This window comes from Pholcus phalangioides, unplaced genomic scaffold (assembly GCF_987345545.1).
Source record: "Pholcus phalangioides strain wild (caught in Gottingen) unplaced genomic scaffold, Ppha-v1.0 ptg000018l_1, whole genome shotgun sequence".
NCBI classification, from domain to species: domain Eukaryota; kingdom Metazoa; phylum Arthropoda; class Arachnida; order Araneae; family Pholcidae; genus Pholcus; species Pholcus phalangioides.
This window is the reverse complement of record NW_028301611.1, coordinates 12,084,430-12,109,249: the sequence shown is the minus strand read 5'-3', so window position 1 is coordinate 12,109,249 and position 24,820 is coordinate 12,084,430. Positions and strand designations below refer to the sequence as shown.

Sequence of the window (24,820 nt, the reverse complement as noted above, 5' to 3'; positions counted from 1 at the left end):
ATATATATAATATAATACGAATAATAATAATAATAATAATGAAAATATTTGTGCGTTGGGAGATTGGCGTCTCAAAACAACACCCAACACTCATTATTTCCCCTAATTTCTGTCCATTGTTTAAGATTATAAGGCTTCATCCGGGACACGGTTACCAGTTGAAAGATACGGACCTTTTTGTGGGAACTGTTTTTTTTCCATGAGGTAGAATATGGTTTTTTTTGTTTTTGTTTTAAAATTCTTTCTGTTGGATGTAAATTTTTAATTGATGAATTAATTAAAAGATGATATTCCGTGAGAAAAAGACATTGTTTATGAAAATGAGTGGCCATTTCGGTTTTCGTGCACTCGAATATCAGTGTATAGTCTTCAGATTTAGTATAAGGTACGAAAGTACACGCAGTACTCACGCTATAGCAGTGTTTCTCAACCTGGAGTCGTATGACCCACCTTGTGGTACTGGGATATTTTAAGGCGTCTTCGAAATCAAATGGAAGGATGATTTCAATTACTTCTAAGTGAAGTATGGTAAGAAAAGTGTGTGGCTAGTTTCAGAATTTAGCAGAAATGCTTACGCAATCAGGGACATCTTAAATCGCGGGCCCCATGGCTCCCACATCCAGGAGCAGGGACCTTTGGCTGGGATATTTTGCGTGCCTCAGACCAGACTTTCACAAGCCCTCTTTATGGTGAATTTATAGCATGAAAAGACAAAAAAAGTGAGGAGAATTGCCACTTTCCCCCAGTGGTGATTTTTTAGAGAATTTAAATTGGTGAGCTGGTATATTTCCAGCTTAGAAAGGGGGAGGTCAGACTACAGTTTTGCCCGGGGGCCCATGTTGTTGTTGATGGGCCCCATGCCCTTACCAGAAGAGGGGGGTTGATAGGGCTCCAGCCCAGGAGCCTGAGACGATTCTGAATTTTTTTTTTTTTTGACACTATAAATTCACTATGGAGAAGGCCCGCGAGAAGTGATCCTTAGCCCACCAGCCTACTGCAGGATGTGAGGGTCGTGAACAGCCCCTCTGGTGTGAGGGGGGCTTCATGACCATAGAGGAGCTATATAATGACATCTGGTACTTTGATTTTTGAGCATTCAAAAATCAGTTCATTAGCTGTTACTACCAGCTAATGGGCTTCCAGAAAATTCTGGAGGGGAGGCAGCCAATGTTGAGACTGCATAACATAGAACCCTCGATAAACTGTAGCTCTTTGGGGGTTTAGGGACTTACCTTATTTATAAAATGTTTGTTTACTATAAATGAAGTAAATACTGCTGAAAAAATGCGGGCTGGTGGGCTCCGGGTCACTTCTCACGGGCCCCCTCTAGAGTGAATTTATAATGTGGAAAAACAAAAAATATATAAGAACCGTCTTAGGATCCTCAGGCCCTATCAGTCCCGCTCTTCTGAGGGAACTAACCAGAAATAATCTCGCTTCTAGATGGGGGGGGGGGGTCCCTGAATCAGACGGGAGGGGGGGGCCATGGGCGAAAAATGGTTAAGAAACACTGCTCGATAGAAGAGTAAAGTTCCGAATATATCGCACCTGTGTGAAATAGAAATATTAGTCGTAGAGCGAATCTGCTACGTTACCATCGATGTCGTTGGTGTACACCTCGCCATTGTCCTCGTAGACATCACCATTGCCTTGGTAGATGCCACTATGGTTTTCGTACACCACCTCACCGTTGTTGTTTTCGTGGGTCGGAGAGTCGTTGTTGATCTTGATTTTGTGCACAAGATCCTCCCTCCAGATGCCAGTCTCGAAAGCCAGCCTCACTCCCAAGCGTTGCTGGTCGACGACGCGGTCGGCGTTGTTGCAGTCGTCCGACTCGGCACCGGAATAATCGTCGAGATCGTCTTCCAGATCGGCCTCGTCCACTTCTTCCTCGATGGGTTCGGCTTCCGAGTCGCTCCTGGAGTTCGACAGGTCGAGGACGCCGTCCACTTCGGTGCAGTGGACGGCGTTGTACTGTCTCGCCGAGAGTCCAGACCTGGGTACGATGACGGAAACTGAGTTTTTCGTTATGGCCGACGACTTGGACATATCGAGGGGCAGGCTCTGGACGTCGTGGTAACGACCGTTGGGGCTCTGGGAGGCAACTAGGTGCAGGGCGTGGACGTGGTTGCGGCGTATCTGCTGCATGTGAGCGGCTGGAGGTTGTTGCTGCTGCTGCTGCTGGTGGTGGTGGTGATGGTGGTGTTGGCTGTGGTGGTGTTGTGGTTGTTGTTGTTGAGACTGAGGTTTCAGATGGTGTTGCTTTTGTAGTTGCTGCTGCTGCTGTTGAGGAGGCAGTGGTAATGGCTGTGGGGAAGGGAGTATGGTTTGAGGGGGTGAACTGTTCTTGGTGATTACGGAAGTTAACGCAGACGTTGGTGGAGTTGCTGAGGGAGGAATATCCGCGATTGGGGTTGGCAACCTTTCTTCTTTTACCGGGGACAACCGTGTTGTCGGCATTTCGTCGTAGGCTTTCGGCCTTCTACCTCTTCTCGGCTTGCCCAGATTGGCTTCGTCCATCGGGCATTTGTGGTGCACGAGGTGGTGTCGGCGCCTGAATTTCCCGCCGCATTTTATACAAGGATATGGTTTCAACCCCGCGTGGATGAGCACGTGTGCTTTGAGCTGGTTGCTGTCCGAGAAACGGGACGGGCATATGTTGCATTCGTAAGGCCGCTCGCCCGTATGGACGCGTAGATGCCGCCTGAGGTTGGCGACTTGGACGAATTTGCGGTCGCAGTGTTCGCACTCATAAGGCTTTTCGCCCGTGTGCAGTCTCATGTGTGTTTTGAGGTGGTGGTCCCTGGTGAACCTCTTGTTACACTGCTTACATTCGAACGGCTTCTCGCCCGTGTGTGTCCTTTCGTGGTTCTGCAGAACGTGTTTGTAACCGAAAGACCGATGGCAGATTTCACACGTGAACTGCTTTTCTTTGCTCTGGTTATTGTTGTTACTGCTGTGGACTCCGCCATCGGACCTACCGTTACCTTGCGGGGAGACCACCGTGGAGTTGACCCTCGGTGATGTACCATTATTCGGAGAGCACGAGTTCCTGTCTACGCGTTCCTGCTTGATGCCGAGTAAGGCGTTGGCCAGCGTCGTGTTAGGAACCAGGGAATGACCGTCCAGTTTCCGTAGGTGGTTGTGGTGTCCGGCCGGGGTGGTGGCCAGGGCACTGGAGGCAACTTCTGCTCCCAGTGCGGCGAGAGTGGCACCCATGACTTGCATCCGGCGCTGGTGGCTCGCCGGTATGATCGACACCGGGATGCCGTTCGGTGACACCACTGTGCTGTCGGCATCTCTGGAGGTCAGGAAGTCATTGCTCGACCTGTCGTCGCCTTCGGAACCGTCCTTCATCGTCTCCTGTCACCTCCTCCTAGCCACTCACGGCTGCTCACCTGCAAGGAACCAAAGAATCGAAATGAGAAAACAATCACCAATTCAAATTTGTTATCAAAAAGAACCTTGAAATTTGTAAGACTCATCTAGGAAGCTCGCGTGTATCAAGTTTGGGCGCGACCCATATCGGATGCCCCTGCGAATCAGGTTTGGTTAGCGAAATATAGCTCAAAAACCAAGTTTCGACCTCGACGCATAGTTTAAAACCCCCTGTCCTGGATTGTGGGACCCTACTTTTTTTTTGAGGGACCATGGATGCAGGACCCTTTACCTAGTTGCTTCCCAGAACCCCAACGGCCGTTACCACGACGTCCAGATCCTGCTCCTGGTAAGTAGTCGTCCACCATAACGAAAAGCTCCATTTCTGTCATTCGTACCCAGGTTCGGGCACTCGGCGAGACGGCGCAACGTCCTTGACCTGTCGAATTCCAAAGCTGGAAGTAAGTGAACGAGGTCGATCTGGAAGACGATCTCGACGATTGGGAGTGAGGCTGTCTTTCGTGACCGGCATGTGGAGAGAGGATCTTGTGCACAAAATAAAGATCAACAACGATTCCCTGACCCAGGAAAGCAATGCGGGATTTAAGTCATTTGCTCATGCCAGACTTTTACTCGGACCTCTCATACTGTAAAACCGAAATAGACAAATTTCAGGCGCCAAGTCGCCTTGGCGACTAAAAAATTGGTATTGGCGGCTAAAATTCTCTTTGTGTAGTTACTAAATTGCGGACTGAGAACAGCACAAAATGTCTGAAATTTATAGCGGCATATCTGCCGATATGAAAGAGGTTCACTATGCCCTGAAAAGGTCAAAAGAAGGATTTTGGACCTTTTTCATCGGGTAAAAAAAAAAAATTTGGCACCTAAATTTTTTTTTTCTGGGCCTAGAGTTTTTTTGCGATTTTTCCGGCCCTGATGTGAAACAACCAAAAAATAATAAGAGTCAATTCGGACTCTCAGGCTAGAGCCCTGCCAACCTCTCATACAAGAAACTATATATTCTGACACAAATATACTCATGTAATGCTAGAAATTTTTGGTGATTCAATCAGACCCGCAACTAGATGCTTGGTCACCCGGGGAAAGCGCCCATCTTGACGCCCCCCCCCCCGTAATGTTTTTTTTTATTCTTTTTTCAAGCCGAGCACAACTCAGGTCTATCGCCATGGGAATTTACTACCTAGTGAGTTGTGTCTAGGAAGTGTACCTAACAGTCTGAGTGCGTATCTAGTGTTGTGTATGATTTTTTGTGCTGCCATCTATATCTCAGAAGTGAAGTGAGTGAAGTGTAATGACAATATTTGTACTGTTTGTAGGACTGTTGCTCTCTGTGGCGAGACTCCCCCTGTAATGTTGAAGGAGAGGTTTCAGAATGAAATATGCGCCCCCTCGGGTCCAGCTCCCGGGTCACGCGAGCTGTCTGCTCCCCCCCCCCCAGTCGCGGCCCTGGATTCAATCACTAAAACATGGGTCCGCATTCTTCCACCCGATGCCAACACGCTTTTTTTGGAATTTCATCAAAACATCCATGGACCCCACGAGGATGAGGCTGAAAGGGCTCCAGCCTGGGGTCTGGGACGCGATTCTTATCTTTTTTGCCCCCTCACGCTATGAATTCATCATAAAGGGACCCGTGAAAGTCTGTTCTAAGGGGCCAGCAAAAGATAGAGCCTAGGGGGCCCGTTTGTAAAGGATGTGGGGGGCAATGAAAACATCACTCAGGTATATTCTTTGATTCCCAGACTTTTCTGGATAACAAGGAGAACAAAATAAAATTATTCCGCTGGTACCAGAAACCGGTCAAAGTCCAAAAAGAGCCAGAACCTTTTTCTTTTCATTACCTAGTAACCATTTATGACCAGGCTATGGTTATTCAACGGTAAATGCTTATCACTTTTTCTTTTTTTTGGTAGCGATGATATCGCTATCGAACTGTCAATGTTTATCAGGTTTTGGCAATGTAATTTCTCTTTCTTGCTCATAACTGATAGCAGTGTCTTTCTAGGCATCCCGGTAACAATGCCTATCGTGCGTGAGTTTGAGACTGAATAAAGCTTTTTCAACAACAATGTGGTCTCTCGTCTCAAATTAACACTTTTTTTTTTAGCGGTATCTTTTGCTCAGAATCAAAATTTGGCAATATTTCATTGGTTGTTATGATTTCTTGGCATCCGAGTCGGGCCTAGCCGCATTTTGCGACCTGTACAATATTTTTGTGCCTGACAACCCCTCTATCAAAGCATATGACAAGAATCTGGCCAGGAGGCCCGGCGATCAAATAACTTTATTGCCATACATCTATGGGGAAATCAATTAAAGGAGCCTACTGAAGTCTTAAGAAGCCTACCCCCAAGACAGCTTGGGTATCATCTGGGGAATGGGTATCATCCCTTGGAAATTGGTATGGGCATGGGGAATTCGGTATCGTCTTGGGTATCATCCTTTGGAAATGGGTATGGGTATGGGGAATTCGGTATCGTCTTGGGTATCATCCTTTGGAAATGGGTATGGGTATGAGGAATTCGGTATCGTCTTGGGTATCATCCCTTGCCCTGGGAAGTGACGGCCCTCCTAAATTCAAAACCGTCTTAAAAAATGGGCTCACGGATAAATGGGGATGTAGTGTCCCAGACATGGTGCACACATCTAACAATATTTTGAATTTTGGTATGGTAGCAACTTCACAAGCCTGGAGGGAGAGGATTGTCCAGAGAGTTTTAATATCCGAGGGCTCCTGGTGCTGCTAAAAGTATGGCCTCCACATCAGAGAGGCTGGACGGGCTTTAGCCTGGAAGAGGGTGGGAACCCGGGTATCCCTCGATCTTATAATCGTATTTTCAAGTTTTTGAATTATGCATAAACTTTTCCGAATGTAAGGAGTAAGTTAAAAATTTCAATCCAGGGTCCCGCCAAGGATAAGAACGCCCTTTTAATGGGAGGGGGAGGCAGATGGCAGCACCAGCAGGAACACGAAATAAGTGCAATTCTGATAATTAAAATAAATTAGGGCCAAGCACACATTCCGGCATGTTTAAATTCATTAGATATTCCGTAGAGGAATGCGTATGAGGTGCATGTTCAGTTAAGTAGTAGTAGCAGCAGTAGTTTGGTGCCAGGGATAGGTTCCAGTTAATTTTAACTTTTATAGAGTAAAAATTTAATATTAAGGACCCCATGAAAAAAATTTTCTGTCCGGGTGAGGCTTACTAAAGCATAAATTTGAATTGTATAATCTTGTCATAACATGCGGAATTGGTTCAACTTTCACGTGGGGGACATGGGCAAAGCAGGAATCTGGCCCTTTGGGACTAGGGTTAGAAAATGCTGAGTCGGTGAATAAATATACATTTTTTGAAATTTTGTGGGGCTCTCAAAAATCAAGAGGTCCTGGGCAAAAATGCTTCTCTTGCCCATTCTGAAATCAGGCCTTTGCCACAACAATTCCAAACAAATGGTAATAACTCTATTGCAGCCAAACGCTTCCTATATGTACAAGGTTGAATAAATACTTGATGCAGCCAAGGAGAAGAGAAAATCCCCCCTCCATTTCACATCCCCCCCCTCACTTTCTTACCGGACAGAGAAAGTAGCCTTCTCTCTCTTGGTCAATCGGTCAGTCGTGGATATAGACGGCTTCACAGCGCGGTGAGTGGCGAGTCCCGTTGACAGTGATGCCAAAATAGGAAGTAGTCCTTAAAGGGAGGAGGAGGAGGAGGAGGAGGAGTTAATACCAGCGTCCATACTCTTTTGAGACTATTGGGAGGATGGTGAACGACACATTGGGGAGGAAGGGCAAGTGGTTTGATTAAGGGGTGTGAGAGAGAGAATTGCCGATGGATACGAGGGAGAGGCTTACGACAAGGAGACATCAAAACAAGAAAGCAATATCTTTGGCATTCCTAGTGAGTGAGAACTATCGCTTATTTCAACATCATAAAGACGATATCCACGTGGACCGTAGAGTGGTCAGTTTCGGTTCCGATTTTCGTTCGGTCCGGAAACAATACCAGGTGTTTTTGGGGGGGGGGGGGTTATTGTCCTGTAGTTTTATTCACATTCAGTGCCACCTAATGCACATTGCTTGAAAAATCGCAAAAAAAGATTTAGGCAGCAGAACAATTTCAACAAGGTGGCAAAATTTTGTTTTTCAACGAAAGAAATGGCCATACCTGCAGAGGAACATAGAATTGAATTGGGTTCAGCGGTTCTCAACCTTTTTTGACTCGCGGAGCCCTTTTTAGTAAAATAAATTCTATGGCGGAGCCCCGTAGGCACATTTTTAATTATCCATTAAAGTTACTCATTTATTTTTACTATTTAAAAATATTTATAGTTTTTTTTTTTTTTAAATTTTACTGTTTTTTTATATTTTCCTCGAGCGGCCGCTGAGCCCCTGAAGAGTGCACAAGGAGCCCCAAGGGCTCCACGGAGCACCGGTTGAGAACCGCTGGGTTGGGGTGTGCAAAGAAGAGTTCTGCGTGCTCTTGTTGGCATGAAAGGTTTTATGCCAAAGGTTTTATTCTATCAAGAAAGACTTGCTCTCTTAAATATGTTTACACTGGAGGAATGCATGAGTTGGGGGATTTATGATCAAAGTGTTTAAAATTTTCAATGAGATGGATAGGATGAACATGGCCCCACAAAGGGGGGGGGGGCTAGCAGGGCTCTAGCCCTGGGGCCAGGGACAGTTCTCATCATTTTTTGCTTTTTACGCTATGAATTAAAATTAACTACAGAAGGGACCCGTGAAAAGTCTGACCGAGGGGCCCGCAAAAGATCCCAGCCTAGGAGCCTCGCTCCAGAATGTGGGAGCCCCCTGAGGATGAACCATGGGTTATTAATACATCGCATTCTGGTGTTTCGACAGGGGGGGGGGGGGCGCACCAATATCATTTAGTAAGAGACAATTCCAGCTTTTGGTGTCACAGGGAATTTTTCTGTATAAGGGCTGTGAATAAAATAGCTTACCTCCGGAGGTCATGAATTCTAACCAATTGATACATTTAAACAGAAGTACGATAAACATATTGGTATTATGGGCAGTATATAGTATCAATTATTAATTTTTTCTTACACAAGTATACGCTTTAATATTGGGTTGCTGTATTTCGGTTATATTTGACACCGATATTTTTATGGGCATCTTTTTTCAGCCACCTCGTTGGGCAATTTTCCTGTTATGACCTTTGAATTTGTATTCGTATTAAAAAATGGTCAAAAATAATGTTTTTTTATGACTTCAGTATTGACGAATATGCTGATATGAATTCCAAAAATCCTGTATTGTCCCAGGATTTTAATTTAGAAAACACGCATAGAAAATTTGCAGCGCTAATTTCCTAGTCATTATGGGGGTTTGACGTCTGGGATTTGTCAAGTCCTGCATATGAAGTCGGAATTTTAAGACCAAGCTGCTCATTAATTTAATTGGGAGTGGGGGAGGTTTATTTGTTGTGCACAGAAATTTACCAAAAGAAGCATTTTTCAATTTTCAAATTCAACCATGGGGGAAAAAGTATTCAGTAATGCAACGAAGAAATCGGGAGATGATGAAAATAAATGTTTATTGCAAACCAGTGACTGAGCCTAATCAAATGAAATTAATAGAATAAGATTGTTATCAGCAATATACAGCTTCCCCCCCCCCCCTCCCATGAGATCAACATGTTTACACAAACACAAGTTTATTTCCTCATTCATTTGCATATTCTGATGATGTGTGCGCGTAAATTAATACACAACAGAGCGGGAGACAAGTAAAAAAATTATATACGTATACACAGGGTGCGCAGGTAACAGCGCCCACGGCATTTAAACCGGCGAACCGCTGATTCCAGAGTCATTGGCGTACGCAAAGGGTACGCAAATAACACTATAATCTCGGCTTGGGGGGGGGGGGGTTAGAACCCCAAGCCAAGATTATAGTGTTATTTTGCCGGAGAAAACGTAACCCCCCCCCCGAAAAGGAAAAAAAAAAGTAACCCCCCCCCTCCCCCACCCTTGAGGAAATTCTGCGTACGCCTATGCCCAGGGGCATATTTCCAATTATACGAAGCATCCAAATAACGTGTAGACCTCAGATACGTCATTCATGCTGCAAGGAGTTGTGTAATTATTAAAATACAGAAACTAAATATTTATACGGACACCCTGTACCCAAAAAACCCAATTAGAAAGTGTTTTTGCCCAGTCTCTTCTGAGCCAAAAAAAAAAAAATTCTACGTTAGTGAGTGTAATATTCTCACTGACATATTTGAATTCAAAAATTGGACAAAATTGCGCAAGATCAGTAAAAACTAACGGACAATGCTTTTTTCCCCATTATTTATGCTGTTCCTTTCCCAATTTTTCTCCAAGTTTTAAGTTCATCTCAGTGAATGTCGCACTTACGAAAGTCGAATTTCTTTAGTTGGTCTCAGAAGAGTCCGGGCAGCATCATCATCAGTAACTTCTTTGATTCTTATATGCGGAAATCTGATTCTTATAACCGATGATCTTCCTATGTTAAAAACAGCGTTTTGGTTTCGTTTTGATGATTTTATTCTTATGAGCGGTTGATTCTTATAACCAGTGTTTCTTATAAGCGGTGGCTATTGTATTTTTCAATTATTTTGGCTGATGAAAAATGTCCGGTTTTTTTTTTCTTAACCCTCTCACAGGAATTGACGAGATATCTCGCCCACTTAAAAACATTTTTATTTCAGCAATATGATGAGCCCAGATATTTTTTTAAAGCTGATTCCTCTGTGGAACAACCTCTTCCTCTCCCCTGATTTACTTTCACTGAAAATCGGAAGATAGCCTACTTCATAAAAACGATATGATATTTTAAAGAGGTTTTAGTGATTTCTACTATGATCATTAAAGGCATAGTTTCCCAAACTTTTTGTTCCATCACCCCCTTCTTCAGAGAAATTTTTCTCTCATCGCCCCCCCCCCAACTCAAGCAAACCCATAGGATCCTATGTTATACCCGTGGCTTCTATCGTCCCCCTTGGACCTTTCCATCGCCCACTTTGGGAAACACTGATTTAAGGGTTTAAGAAGCGTATTTCAATTCATTTTATAAATATTATTTTAATGAAAAATATCCATATTTATAACAGATTTGCTTCATTTTTTTCTAAGGTAGGTAAGAGAATAAACAGAATTCGGCATTTCATATCCTGTTGAATAACGGTAAGCACACAGTATTTTGACAGTTTAAAGGTTCCACAAATAAGGTTCGGTTGACTAAAGTTTTTAACAATTGTTGAAAACATTCGTAAAATTTTCGGTGCCTTATTTATTGGTCACTTTATTAGTGATTCTTTTATCCAGCATCTACTTCATTAGTTCTTTTTGTTATCATTGTTGTCACATTTTTAAATAATATCCCATGCTGGGGATATTTTTTTTTTACGTGAAAATATCCCCAAGGCTGAAATGTCGGAAATATATATGATGTAATGAATGAAATATATCTGAGTGTGTGCGTCTAACGGGGCTATGAATAATATTTATTTTTCCTCACCACATTTACATACTACAAACGACAAGAAGAAGAAATACAGGGTGGGCAAAAGTCCGTAGAAATTTTAAAAATTCATAAAAACCGGAAAAATAACCGAAATGAAAAACGGTTTGCAGGGTTAGCATCGCTAGGTCACGGGAATTTTTTTTAAGACAGGAAGGTGGTCGCCGCTGTGGTGGTCGAGTGGTTATAGTGCCGGACTCGTGATGCGAGGATCCGGGTTCGAACCCCACAGTGGTGGTCGGCTGAAGTTGGTTTTCTGTGGTTCCCAACTTCAAGGCGCAAATGCGAGCCGATCTCCCCGTTAAAAAGTCTCGCCACAGAGAGCAACAGTCCTACAACGGTAAATCATTCAATCATAACACTTCACTCATAGTTAGAAAAACTGGGGGCAGATGACAGCACTACACATAACAAGCATTACACAGAAACAAACTTTACGTCAGGTTCCACTACACGTACACGCACATTCCCGCATGTACCGATTCGTTGGGGGTTCGTTGGGGGGTTCCGCGGGGGGGGGGGTGCATGTGTGGTGTAGCAGTAGTGGGTAGGGCCTCCAAAAAATGGCTCGGGGATCCATGATGTTCTTAGGTCAGCCACCTCGTTGGGCAATTTGCCTGTTGTGGCGTTGTATTTGTATTTGTATTTGTATAAAAAAAAAACCTCGGAAAACAGCCGATAGGTGGCACTGACGTACACAAAGATACGCAAATAACGAACAGAATGCCTCGAAATCGTCTATTACAGCAGTATGTGTTCCACGTGACCACCACCACCACAGGGAATAACACATTGCAGGCGAGTCACAAATCCTGCAACGGCAGGTCCGGATGTAGTTATACATGAGACCTCTCGGCGGATCACATCTTTCAGTTCCGACAGATTGGATGGACCAGATCAATACACTTTTCTTTGACCTGTTTAACGTCAGCGCCACCTATCGGCTATTTTTTGTGGTTCCCCCCCCCCCAAGTCTTAAAAACATTCCCGTGACCTAGTGATGCTAACCCTTCAAACCGTTTCTTTACTTCGGTTACTTTTCCGGTTTTTATGCATTTTTGAAGTTTATACGAACTTTTTGCCCACCCTGTACATACATGGAGTGCTTTGATTTTTTTTCTATCATTAGTTTGTTATATTTCATACTAACACTGACATAAAATCGCTAAGAAATCGGTTTAATTGTAAACTAATAATGAGCCTTAGTTTTTACAATTTGTGGCCAAGGCCAGTTGGTTGGCAAAGAATTTCCTGACTCTAAGGCTCTTTTTAACCCTTGGGTGGGCCTTGGGCAAGTTTCGGGTTGTTTGTGAGCTTGGGGGGTAGAAAACAATCAAGTTGTTGCTTTTACATCATTTTGTTCTGAATATTATTCTGTAAAGGCGGCCTTGGACTTTTCATTGGCTCCATCTTATTGGCAATGAGGAGGTCCTTGGTCTTCTTATTAGCAGATAGGATCCCTGTCATTCGTCTCATTGGCAAAGAGATTCCACGGTCTTCGTCTTATTGGCAAGGGAATCCTCTGGCCTTCTCCTTGTAAAAATGCTCCTTGGAATACGAAAATGTTAATAAATTTGCACTAAATGTTAATAATCCTTTTCCAATCCATGCCAAGTCCTTTCCTAACAATAAAGCATTTAAATACCGTAATTTCTACGTATAATCCACGGATTACACATTGAAAAACACCAGTTCTTATTAAATGACTATCTTTTTGTGAGTATTTCGGCTGCATCCTGAAAGTAATCAGACTTTTCCCTCCCTCTAATTTACTTAAAAGCCTCATTAACTACCTGTGGCCCCCGTGGACCCATTAACAGAGGGGGTATTTACTGGCGGGGAGTCTAGTCTAAAGCTGGCTATAGACCAGAGTGAAAAATTTGAGGAATGGATGGTCAAGAAAATTAGAGTAGAATGGAGGAAGGGAACTTAAAACGGGGTAAATCAGTTTATATATCATAGAGAGCGAGAACGGTTCGGCGAGTGATCAAAATAGTGACCTACAGAGTGTGCGTGCAAGTTAGTGACCAAACCATTGTCAAGCACATGGGACCAAACAATGTGCAAGCATGTGAACGATCGAAAGAAACACTCTGTCAGTGCACGACCAACAGAATGACCTGAAGAGTGTCTGTGCATGTGAGCTACCTCAAGAGGATCTTAGAGAGTGTGCATGCGTGTGAGCTACCTCAAGCAGGTCTTAGAGAAGTGGTTCTCAATCTTTTTGGCTCGAGCATACCTATTAGCTAATAATTTTTACGTCGGAATTTCTTTTATCCCTTAAATTTACTAATTTTTTATTTCCCTTGACCGTCCGCTGAGCACAGGTTGAGAATCCCTGCCATAGAGAGAGAGTGTGCGACCGATATATGTGAGTGACCGAAAGAGTGACCTGAAGAGTATGGGAGTGGCCTATAGAGAAGAACCCCGTAAGTTTGCGACCGAAAAATTGATCTAGAGAGTCTGAAAGCATGGAAGTGACCAAAAAGTGACGTAGAGAATGTGAAAGGATTTGAGCGACAAAAAGAATGACTCACAGACAGAGGCATACTTGGTCAATTTGGAGAAATCAGTTGTTAAGAAAATTAGACTGGGTAAAGGGCGTCAAAATTTCCATAGTCCACAGACCCTTTCTGTCTGCTAAGATTCACCTTCCATTTGAATTTTACCCGTGCCCCCCCCCCCCCAAGTACATCCCAGGACCACAAGAGGCACCGGGTTGAGGAAACACTAGTTCACCATAAAAGTAATAAGAAGGCATTTTAAGCTGTCCATGGAATTATTCATGTTGATACCCTTAGGAAATGCATCAAAAGATTTGATGAAGAGCACGGGCTACACAATCTCCGGCCCGCGGGCCAAATGCGGCTCACCATGGGGGTTTCATCCGGCCCACTAAAGGTGTTTCGGTAGTATCACACAATAAATGCGTAGGCTGACCACACGTCCTTTTTAAAAATACGGGAAATCTTCACAAAATTTTTCAAATATAAGTGAAATTACCAATTATAGCCAAAAGAAAAAGTTGTTGCAGGCGAGGGAAATCGCCAATCACAGTCGAAAAAATTGTCAAAAGCAAGTAAAGTTGCCAACTATCGCTAAAATTGCTAATGACGAGAAATTGATGTTGCAAGTCACAATGAATTAAAATTAGAAACTCGACGACAACAACAAAAAGCATTTGTTTCACAAACATGTGAGTGAATAGGTTTATGTGACTATAATTAAATCATAATTATGACTTTAATCATGAAAACAATCTAAATTATTAATTTCAGAAATTCAAATAAACCTCATTGAAGATATAGTAGAAAAGCCTGACATATTATAAAAAAGTTAGGGCGACTAAAATTAGGGAAATGCCCCGTAAAATACGTGTCATATGGTCAGGAGTAGGTCGAGAAAAAATCTATACCCTTGCGGGACCTATTTTTGGCACCCCTTGATCACGTATTTTTGGTCGACAAAGCTTTTTTTGCTTTGAACTCGTGCGGCCGCATGGGTCACACGGTATAGGAGCCGGCCCTGTATATGGTCACCCTATACATACAAGTTTTTCGTCCGCCTGTGGCAAAAGTACAATATGTGTATCCGGACGTAGTTGAACAATGTACAGCAGTGTTTTTTCACAACCTTTTCAACCCATGGGCTCTTCCCCCCCCCCCCCCGTCTCATACACGGCCCCCTACTCTCATCTAAGAGTGAGACCCTTTATACTTTTCGAATTGAATCTAATCAAAACTAAATTTATGATGAACGAAAATTTTATAAATAAGATCGATCCTCTGGAACCCTGGGCCATTCTTGACCCAGGCGGTAAGGGGATTCATCTCTTCCAGAGCTGAATTATATGGGAAAAATAGGTGGTTATATAGGATCGTCCTGTATAAAAAACTGGACCAAAACAAACCTACTCTATAAATTAACCCTCCCGACACATCACCCTGGGTCCAGGTTACCCTAGGCTAGCGTTCTTTGAGCTTCCTTTTTGTCAGTGTTTTTATGTATGTATAGCCGTCTCTCTCAGGATTCCTGGGCAAAGTAATGTTTTGGAGGATCCCACACTCTTAGCCGGAAGTAACAATTTACATTTTGCAACTTGCATTGTTCTGAAAAATTTACATTTTGCAACTTGCATTCTGAAAAATTTACATTTTGCAACTTGCATTGTTCTGGAAAAATTTACATTTTGTAACTTGCATTGTTCTGAAAAATTTACATTTTGCAACTTGCATTGTTCTGAAAAATTTTCATTTTGCAACTTACATTGTTTGAGGTGTCGGGCATACTTAGCTGGAAGTAACAACTTACATTGTTCTGGAGGGAATACTTAGCTGGAAGTAACGACTTACGTTTTATAACGTACATTGTTTTGGGGTGCCCCATAATTAGCTGGAAGTAACGACTTACGTTTTATAACGTACATTGTTCTGGGGTGCCCCATAATTAGCTGGAAGTAACAACTTTGATTTTACATACTTAACATTTAAAAAACTACTACTTCACCAGTTCTGGCCATATCGCTATATTGCAATTTACTGCACTTAATGAAATGGGTTGGAAATGAAGGCGCTGTCTATATCGGTGGTCGCCTCAAGCTCGTTAGGGAAAATACCTTATCTATATCCTCCCTTGGGGTTTCTCCCAGGGCGCCCTCCTCCACAAAATTTATTTTTGGCTCAAATGGCCTCAGCCCCCAAAGTTCCTAATCCTATGCTTCCATAATGAAATCAGTTGAAGATCAGTCACCTTATTTCGGCACCTTTTTGATATACATGTATATTTTTTTCACTTCTACTACCGTGAGTACGAGCAGTGCCGTCTTAACGCATGGACCCACCCTGGCACGGCCCGGGGGCCTCACAAAAATCAGATCCGGTTGAAATTTTCTAGGATTTACCAGGTAGGGCCTCCGAAAAACCACTTGGCCCGGGGCCCATGATACTCTTAAGACGGCCCTGAGTACGGGGCTCGCTGCGACCGCACCTGTCACACACCCCCAAGGGCGGCTCTGAAAGTGGGGGCCATATGACCCCATGTTGAGAACTACTGATATGCAGTACAATATTTTCCGAGTGTCCCATTTCCTTACATGCACAGCAATACCACAAAAAAAAAGATGAAAAGTCACCATAGAGACTAACACTTTCCACACACACACACGCACGCGCACGAATAATAAAAAGTGCCTTTGCGTGTCACTGTGCACAATAAAAGTACTTACACGGGAACCGAAATCGATGAACGTGGGGAGAAAATATTAAAGGGTCGTCGATTCCGTTAAGAATCTCCGAAACGGACTGGTGTTATTAGTTGATTATTGGCTCGACAGATGGCGCTATAAAAAACTAATCGAATGTCTGGATGGGAAGCTGCTCCTTGCAATAGGAGACGGACGGCGGAAAAGAGAATTATGGCGGTAATAAAGATAATCACTGTGGATTTTTGTCTTTCTTTTTGTTTTTTTTCGTCCTGAAGAACATTTTACAGGAAAAAAAGAAGAATCTAAGGAAAGAAGTAAAAGACAAAAAAACCGCACGTTTTATATGGTGTGGTGGCACTTACGCAATAGTGTTACTACGCCCTTCGAAGGTAACGCGGAAGAGAATAAAGATCTCTTTTTACTATTTCTAATTAATTTTTTCCCCATAATGGGAAACGATATTCATAAATTCAGAATTAATTTTTCTCTTATATCTATAATTATAAAAAATTATTATAAATTATTATAAAAAATTTTAGTACTTGTAAATGAAACGAGATCATTATTTGCTAAAGTAAATATGAATATATGATAATAATGTATATTTACTAAAGTAAATAATGTATAATAAATATGATCTATATTTTAATTATACAATATCTAAATATAATCTCGTGAATAAATAATAGATTATATTTATTCTCGAGAAAATTTACAAAATTCATAAAATTTGGAATTTTTTTATTTTTTATTTATTATAAGAATCATAATTTAATGAGGTATGATTCTTATAAATTTTTAGTGCTCAGGAGGAAAAAAGTGGCCTTTCTTCATTAATTAGTTATTTATTACGTAATTAAGAAAAAAAATTAACAGAAACAAAGAAAGTGAAAATTTTAAAAAATTCACGCAAAAAATAGAATTTAAAATTTTTTTTTATCGGGAAAAAGAAATTTGCAATAAAACAAGAAATGAAATTTTAAAAAAGATAAAGCAAGAAAAAAAGTTCGAGAATAAAAAACGAATATGTAAAAATAAGAAATGAAATTTCTTAGATATTAAGAGAAATAAAATCTGATAGAAACTAGAAATGCAATTTTAAAAAAATTATTGAAACCAAAAATTTGATTTAAAAATTATCAAGAGAATCAAAAAGTAAATTTCACAAAGATAAAAAAAACAAAAATGAAAAATAGAAAATTAATTTTAAAAAAAATTGACCGAAACAAAAAAAAAGAAATTTCAGGAAAACTAAGAAAATAAAATAATAGAAACTAAAAATTTCATATAAAATAATAGAAACTAAAAATTTAATACAAAATAAAAATTAAAACAAGCAAATATAATGAAATTTGAAGAATATAAGAAAAAATTTAATTTGGTAGAAACAAGAAATGAAATTTAAAAAAAAAAATTGAAATATAATTTAGGAAAAAAATTAAGAGAAACAAAAACTTAAATTTTTAAAAAAAAAGTAAGGACTGCAAAAAAAATTGAGGGAAACAGAACAAGAAATTAGAAAAGCAATTAGTGCAGATTAGAGAAAAATTTCAGGAAAATCAGCGAATATAAAATTTCGAAATACAATAAATAACATTTTTGGAAATTAACAGAAGCCAAAAAAAGAGCTAAACTAAGAAAAAATAAATAAAAACAACAAAAATGGTGAAATTTTTAAATTATTTTTTAATATTCGTAGAACAATTTCAGTGATTTTTCGATTGAATAAAAATGATAAAACTGCTTTTACAGTAACAAAAAGAATCGTTAAAAGAAGTTTCTTTGTGAAATGCCAAAGAAAATGAAAAAATTAAATAATGATTAAATTTTCGTGGCTATGTAGCATCAAAGTAATATTTTCCGATGAAAATTCTCATATCCGAACATGTTGTTACGTCCCTCATGTCACAAATCATCAGAATTCATGTTCTTCGTAATATTAAAATTATATCCCTTAATAATTTCAGTCACTAGAACGTGTATTTTCCAACATCCATATATATTCCCATAAAATACTCGTTAATTTACCAAACATACCACAAAACCTCGATTATGCAAAATAACCAGTTATTATTTATAATAACCGCATTTATCACATTTACCGTAACATAAGTACCATAAAAATGATCCAATAATTAAGATTTATAGATTTTTTTAGTGTGAATATAGTTAGGTTTTATGACTACAATAAAAATGACTTTATAAGCAAGGTAAATTTTAAAGATATATTTGCTTGAAATACCAGCCGTTGATAGTCTAGGTCAGTGATTCCCAACGTGGAGTTAACGCACCCTTGGGGGCGATGGAAAATTCTAGGGGGACGGTAGAAGCTACGAGGATAACATAGGATCCTACGGGTTAGATTGGGGGGAGGGGCGATGTGAGAAAAAAATTTCTGAAGAAGGGGGCGATGGGACACAAAAGGTTGGGAAACTATGGTCTAGATAAATTTAAAAAATTATATGTCGATAAATATATATTGTCATTGAATTTCGTACCAAAAAAATAATACAATAATTAAGATTTATAAATTTTGAAGTGGAGATGTAATTAGATTTTATGTAATGACTCGGATAAAAATGACATTATAAGCAAGATGAATTTTAAAGACTTGAAAAAATTTGCTAACAATTGTGATAAGTAATTTAAATGAAAAAGCGATAGACGTTATAACGGGGCGTGAAGAATCGGGAAACAATTCAGCCAACAAGTATGGTTTTTTCTTTTTCTCAACGAAAACTGTCCTGAGTTATGTTTAATTATGTTAGGAGACACACTGCCATTAAATAAGAAAATTTTGTGTCATCATTAGACCCTGATTTAGAGAATTTTAGTCACCAAGGTGATTTTGCACCCGAGATTCCGGAAATCATGCGATATAAAGAGGTCTCGCTGTATTCAGTATATAAAAGCCAGTAACTATTCAGCGTAATTTGTCAATTATGCAGACGGAGAATTTAAAAACCTGACGCTACAGGGGGTTTGACGTTAAAAACGACCGACGTTATACCGAGGTCTGAATGTACAAACATGATTCGGAAGGTGCCAACCTTTAATAACTAGAGTAAACCTAATTGGCTAATTGTGGAAGAAACCTTAAAACCTAGTATTATAGGCGGGATGACCAGTGCCGCCTTAACGCATGGGGCCCACCCGGGCACGGCCCGGTGGCTTCAAGGGAAAAGGGCCTCACAGAAATGAGATCCGGGGGAAATTTTCTAGAATTTACCAGGTAGGGCCTCAGAAAAATCAACTTGGCTCGTTGGCCCATAATGCTCTTAAGACGGCCCTGGGGATGACGATAGAAGTGATAGTGGTATGACTGTCAAAATTTGACTATATATTAAAAGGAAAACTTAAAAGTTTATTATAAATTTCACCATATCTCCCATTTATGATCCCATTCTAATTTATAAAAAGATTATTACCTTAAAAAAATTATCTTTAGTAGAAATTCTAAAATTTGATATCAGTAATTCCTCCCCCTAATTTACAGTATGATATTCAAATACATAGAAAATTCTCATTTAATATCATATTGTATATATTATAAATGATGTATATATTTTTCATCTACCGTTTTGTATATATTAATATACCGTATTCAATTCCGAATCACATTCACGTGAAGAGAAAAAATTTTCTTATGAATTATATTATTTTCTCTACTTGAGTATGATCAAATAAAAATGATCATACCTTTTCGGTGTATTATAGTAATAACTATCATCTAGCTCAGGAAGTATGAATTTTATATGAAATGTACGAAATTATATTATTCACTTAGTCTTATTTCTCTTGATCAGGGATTTTAATGGAAAAAGACACGGGTTCGATTCCAAATTTGAAACAAAGCCCGTGTTCATTAGAAAATTGAATATAACATGATTGAAGTTGGTTTGTAAGAATATATATTTGAAGTTCATTGTCGACTGATTGTAAATTCTGTCACTGACCTTAAATCAGGGGTCCTTAACTTATGGGTCGTGACCCAAACTTGGGTCGCAGGGGCTTTTGAGATGGATCGTACAAAACCACTAACAGTCAGGGATTTTTGGAGCTACAAGTCGTGAATCAAAATTCTAAAATTTGATATATTACTGATTTTCCTCCCTAATTTCTAGTATGAAAAAAGGTAATTCGCATTTAATATCAAATTATAAATGATATATTATTAATCACATATTATACATGATATATTATAAATGGTACATCATTAATGTGATATATTATAAATGATACATCATTAATGTGATATATTATAAATGATATATATACATTTAATTTTATCTACCGTTTTCTATAAATTAATATACCGTATTCGGTGGCTTCCGAGATGGGTCGTTTAAATCTTTTAACAGCCAGGGATCCTTAAGCTCTATGTGTGGTCACGACCCAAACCTGATTCACGTTGGCTTCCTAGATGGGATGTACAACTCCACTAACAGCCAGTGATTTGTAGGTGGCGATCCAAACCTGATTCACAGTGGCTCCCTAGATGGATCGTACCAAATCCACCAACAGCCAGGGACTCTTGAGCTATGGGTCACGAACCAAACTTAATTCGTACCGGCTTCCTATAGATGAGGTGTACAAATCCACTTACAAGTCGTTTGCACTCGCTTCGGCAGTGTAAATGCGCTTATTGCGTCACTAATTTCGAACCAAAGGCCCCCCCCCCTCCCCATGGGTCACGAAGCTGATCATGTAAAAAAACTATTAATTCCGAGATTTTTATCAATTATCTGTATTTCTTCATTTCAATTTCACTTCATTTTTATTTCGGTATTGGGGATTTTAACGCTTTTCCACGAAGAAAGATATTTTTTATAGTTGAAACGAGCTAAAAATGAACGTCGTTGGTAAACATGGTAAATCGTACATGATAATTATTAATACATGTATCATTACATCGGGGGTACGATCGTAAAATTTGTTATCATTTACATCGGGGTCCGACTATATTCTTCACACATACTAGACTCATTTGGAATTTTTTTTTCATATTTATCGAATTCACCAATTACACTAGGGGTATTATATATAATCATAGATAAAGGCGATAAATTTCAAGTATTCATCAAATTTACCAATGACCATTCACTATGCATAACCTCCGGTAAAAAAAAGTGATAGTTTTTTTTTTTCAGTATTTACCAAATTTACCAACTAGCTTGGTTAATTTATGCATAATCGTCGGTGAAAGTGATAAAAGACAAATGGTAAGCATGCATAATAACCGATTTATCACATTCACCGTATTATATATGTAATCATAAATTTTTCGTGACCAATATTTAATTTTTTTCAAATAAATATTTAAATTAATTTATTTAGAATCTCAACGGCTGGTATATATGCCATGTAACATACACGAAAGGAATATAATTAATACCGTATTTAAATTTGAAATTTTCCACGTTTGCCCTCCCTCCCCCACAAAAAAAAAACACGAATTAATAATTATTATGATCATAATAAAACATTCTTAACATTTCTTTACCTTCTTCTCCACTTTCCGGCGATGCAGCTCTGCCATCTCAGGCGACTGACACTTCAATGCCACCTCATCCCAGCACTTTTTCAAAGATTCTACTTTATCTGGTATATCTCAAGTGTATATACCAGGTATAAAAAATTAATAAATTAATTAATTCCGAGAAGAAGAGAAAAATTAATAACCGTAGCGCACAAGCCAGCCGTCCACAATCCCCCGAGATTATCGAGAAAGACGAGGATAATAACGGTAATAATAATCCATGGATATAATAATTTCACAGTCGCTTGTTATTTCTTCTTCTGGATTCTGTATAATGTCACGTTTATAATAGAATACGGGAAAAAACAGAACGCGCGTCTTCAGGCCACACGTGTTACTCACGGACTGAAAAATATCAAGTAGAGAGAGAGAGAGAGAGCGAGAAGACACGCACGCACACAAACGCCGGGGCCGCGCGGTGCCGCCAGACACGACGTCCAATGAGAGGCGAGATCGGACGGGGGGTAGAAATCGTGGGGGAGGAGACGCGGCCGACCAATAGGGGTGGGGGACATAGAAAAATATCTCCACAACCCCTCGACCAATAAGAAATGAACCTACTACAGGAGCGCAAAATATTAATTTCTTGATTTTTCCCCCCACTTCGAAATAGAAATATTTTAAATATTTTTTTAAATCAAGGGGGTGCTCCGACCTCGAGGAGAGCGCGGGCCACTTGGTATTATCGGGAATTTCGTCACGGGCCACATAATCTAGTGGGGCACTTGAGTGGTCGGAAATGGGCCGCTTGAATAATCTGGAACTGTGCCGCGGTGGCCTGTTAATATGCCGCGGTCAATTAAAAGTTATCTGGGAATGTGCCGCACTTAAGTGATTTGAAAATAGGATAATCTGGAACTGTGTCGCTGTGATCTGTTACTTTTTCCACGGTCAATTAGGTTACCACGGGACGCTTGAATGATCTAAAAATGGGCTGCTTGGAATTATGTGGAACTCTGCCACGGTGATCTGTTAATATCCTACGGTCAATTAAGTTATCTTTGAATGTGCCGCGAGACACTTAAGTGATTTAAAAATGGGCTGCCTGAATAATCTGGAACTGTGCCGCAATAATCTGTTAATATGCAACGGTCAATTAAATTATCTGGGAATGTCCCGCGGGACACTTGAGTGATCTTAAAATAGGATAATCTGAAACTGTGTCGCAGTGATCTGTTACTTTTCCATGGTCAATTAGGTTATCTGGGAATGTACCACGGGACACTTAAGTGATCTAAAAATGGGCTGCTTAAATAATCTGGAACGGTGCCGCAATAATCTGTTAATATGCAACGGTCAATTAAATTATCTGGGAATGTGCCGCGGGACACTGAAGTTACCTGAAAATAGGATAATCTAGGTAATCTGAAACTGTGTCGCAGTGATTTGTTACTTTTCCACGGTCAATTAGGTTATCTAGGAATGTTCCGCGGGACACACTTAAGTGATCTAAAAATTGACTGCTTGAATAATGTGGAACTGTGCCATGGTGATCTGTTAATATACCAGGGAATGTGCCACGGGACACTTAACTGATCTAAAAATGGGCTGCTTGATTAATCTGGAACTGTGCCGCAGTGATCTGTTAATATGCCATGGTCCATTCAGTGATCTGGAATTGTGACGTGGATCACTTAGGTTAAAATGACGTGTATAATGTCACTCGATATGAAAATGTTCCGCCGCCCTCTCAAGTGTTCTGAAACTTGAACCAGGCCTGTGAATGTGCTGTGGTCTGCTTGAGTGAACTGTATAAGTGTGCCACGGGCTGCTTACGTGATCTGAAATGAGTTGCGGGCCACTTGAGTAATATTTGGGAACATGTCAAGGGTCACTCAAGTGATGATATATGTATGTAAAGGACCACAATTCTTCTTCGTCATTTATTTTCAGTCACTATTTTGTCTGAGGTGGCTCGAGTGAGCCCGTCGCTTGTCTGTGCCCCAGCCGAAGTGCTGGGCCACTTCTCTCCACAACAGTCTGTGGTTGATTGGCTCGGCTGAGCCCGTCTCCGGCGTGTGGACAGCCCATGGTGCTGGGCCACCTCTCTTCTCTTTATGTCAGTCTTTGGCTATTTAGCTATTAACACTGGCAGAATTTCCAATAATTTTTTGCTGACTTCAGTTATCATGCATGAATAACATTAGGCGCCGATTCGAATTTTTCAGTCGCCATGGCGATCTGGCGCCTGGGATTTCTCCAGTCCTGATTTTAGGCATGGCCCACGTGCCCTCTCTCTCTCTCTCTCTCTCTCTCTCTCTCTCTCTCTCTCTCTCTCCCCGCGTATGCCCCACTGCTTTAAAAAACACTATAAATATATAAGAGGCCCCCCAAAAAATAATATTTTCCCAGGGCCCGAACTTATGAAGTCCTGGGTGTGAGCACTCCAAGTTGAGAAATATTAGTGGCCGTCATTTTGCCCCCAACATCTTATACACACGGCTCTCTTAAAAATGAATCAAATTAATATTAAATCTTTTGCTGGGGCTCTAAAATTAAATCGTCGGTGGGTCCCAGAACAGGAATTTTCCAGGGCCTCCTCAAGAATAAATTGTGTAAAAAAATTGATTCATTCTAAGCCCCACTGCTTTAGCTGTCCCTCTTCCCTATGTAGTGGCCACCTCATTTGAATATCATCTATGATGAATTAATTAGATTGTGTTTATAATTTTGTCTCGTTAACATGATAGCCCCGACGCACCTACTGTACAGAGTAAGCCCATGCGTTAAGGTGGCCCGGCATGAAGGAGCAACGATGGGAACGGCTGGCTTTTTCCGGCAGTCCCTGAAGCCATGACTTTAAGTGGGCTTCCTAAAATTGATGTTCGATAAATGTTACGGAGAAATTAGTGTTAATTCCAGGGCTTCTATAGGCTAGAGCCCCTGTCATATCTTTTGTGGGAAAGGGAGGAGAGCACGCATGGGGATATCGTGGAACAATAGTTCTCAACCTCTAGAAGCCCGCGGCCTAATTGCGTGGTTTTGTTTTTGAGGAAACACTGTTGGGGGGGGGGGGGCATAAAATTTTAATCGCAAAGTGACCAAGACTGGCCCTGGAGATTGGTCATTGGAATTCCAAAACTTATTCTCGAGTTTCTGTTTTTAAGCATTAAAAGTAGGCTCGATTTTTTTTTTCAATTTTTATTTCTTTATAGAAATGAGA

At 40.5% G+C, this 24,820-nt stretch overlaps 1 protein-coding gene across 1 annotated transcript; it reads right to left on the bottom strand.

The window, feature by feature from the left end:
• Nucleotides 1–445: 445 nt before the first annotated feature.
• LOC149071743 (uncharacterized) lies at nucleotides 446–22,005 on the bottom strand. The gene is made up of 2 exons (XM_089247721.1): nucleotides 21,622–22,005; nucleotides 446–3,398 (listed from the first exon to the last, which is right to left on the bottom strand). The coding sequence occupies exon 2, from the start codon at nucleotides 3,355–3,357 to the stop codon at nucleotides 1,567–1,569; it is 1,791 nt and encodes a 596-aa protein (XP_089103847.1). The 5' UTR covers nucleotides 3,358–3,398; nucleotides 21,622–22,005; the 3' UTR covers nucleotides 446–1,566.
• Nucleotides 22,006–24,820: the final 2,815 nt, after the last annotated feature.

Excerpts from the sequence above, each read along its gene's own strand:
- LOC149071743 (XM_089247721.1), bottom strand. The coding sequence starts at position 3,357 with ATGAAGGACGGTTCCGAAGGCGACGACAGGTCGAGCAATGACTTCCTG.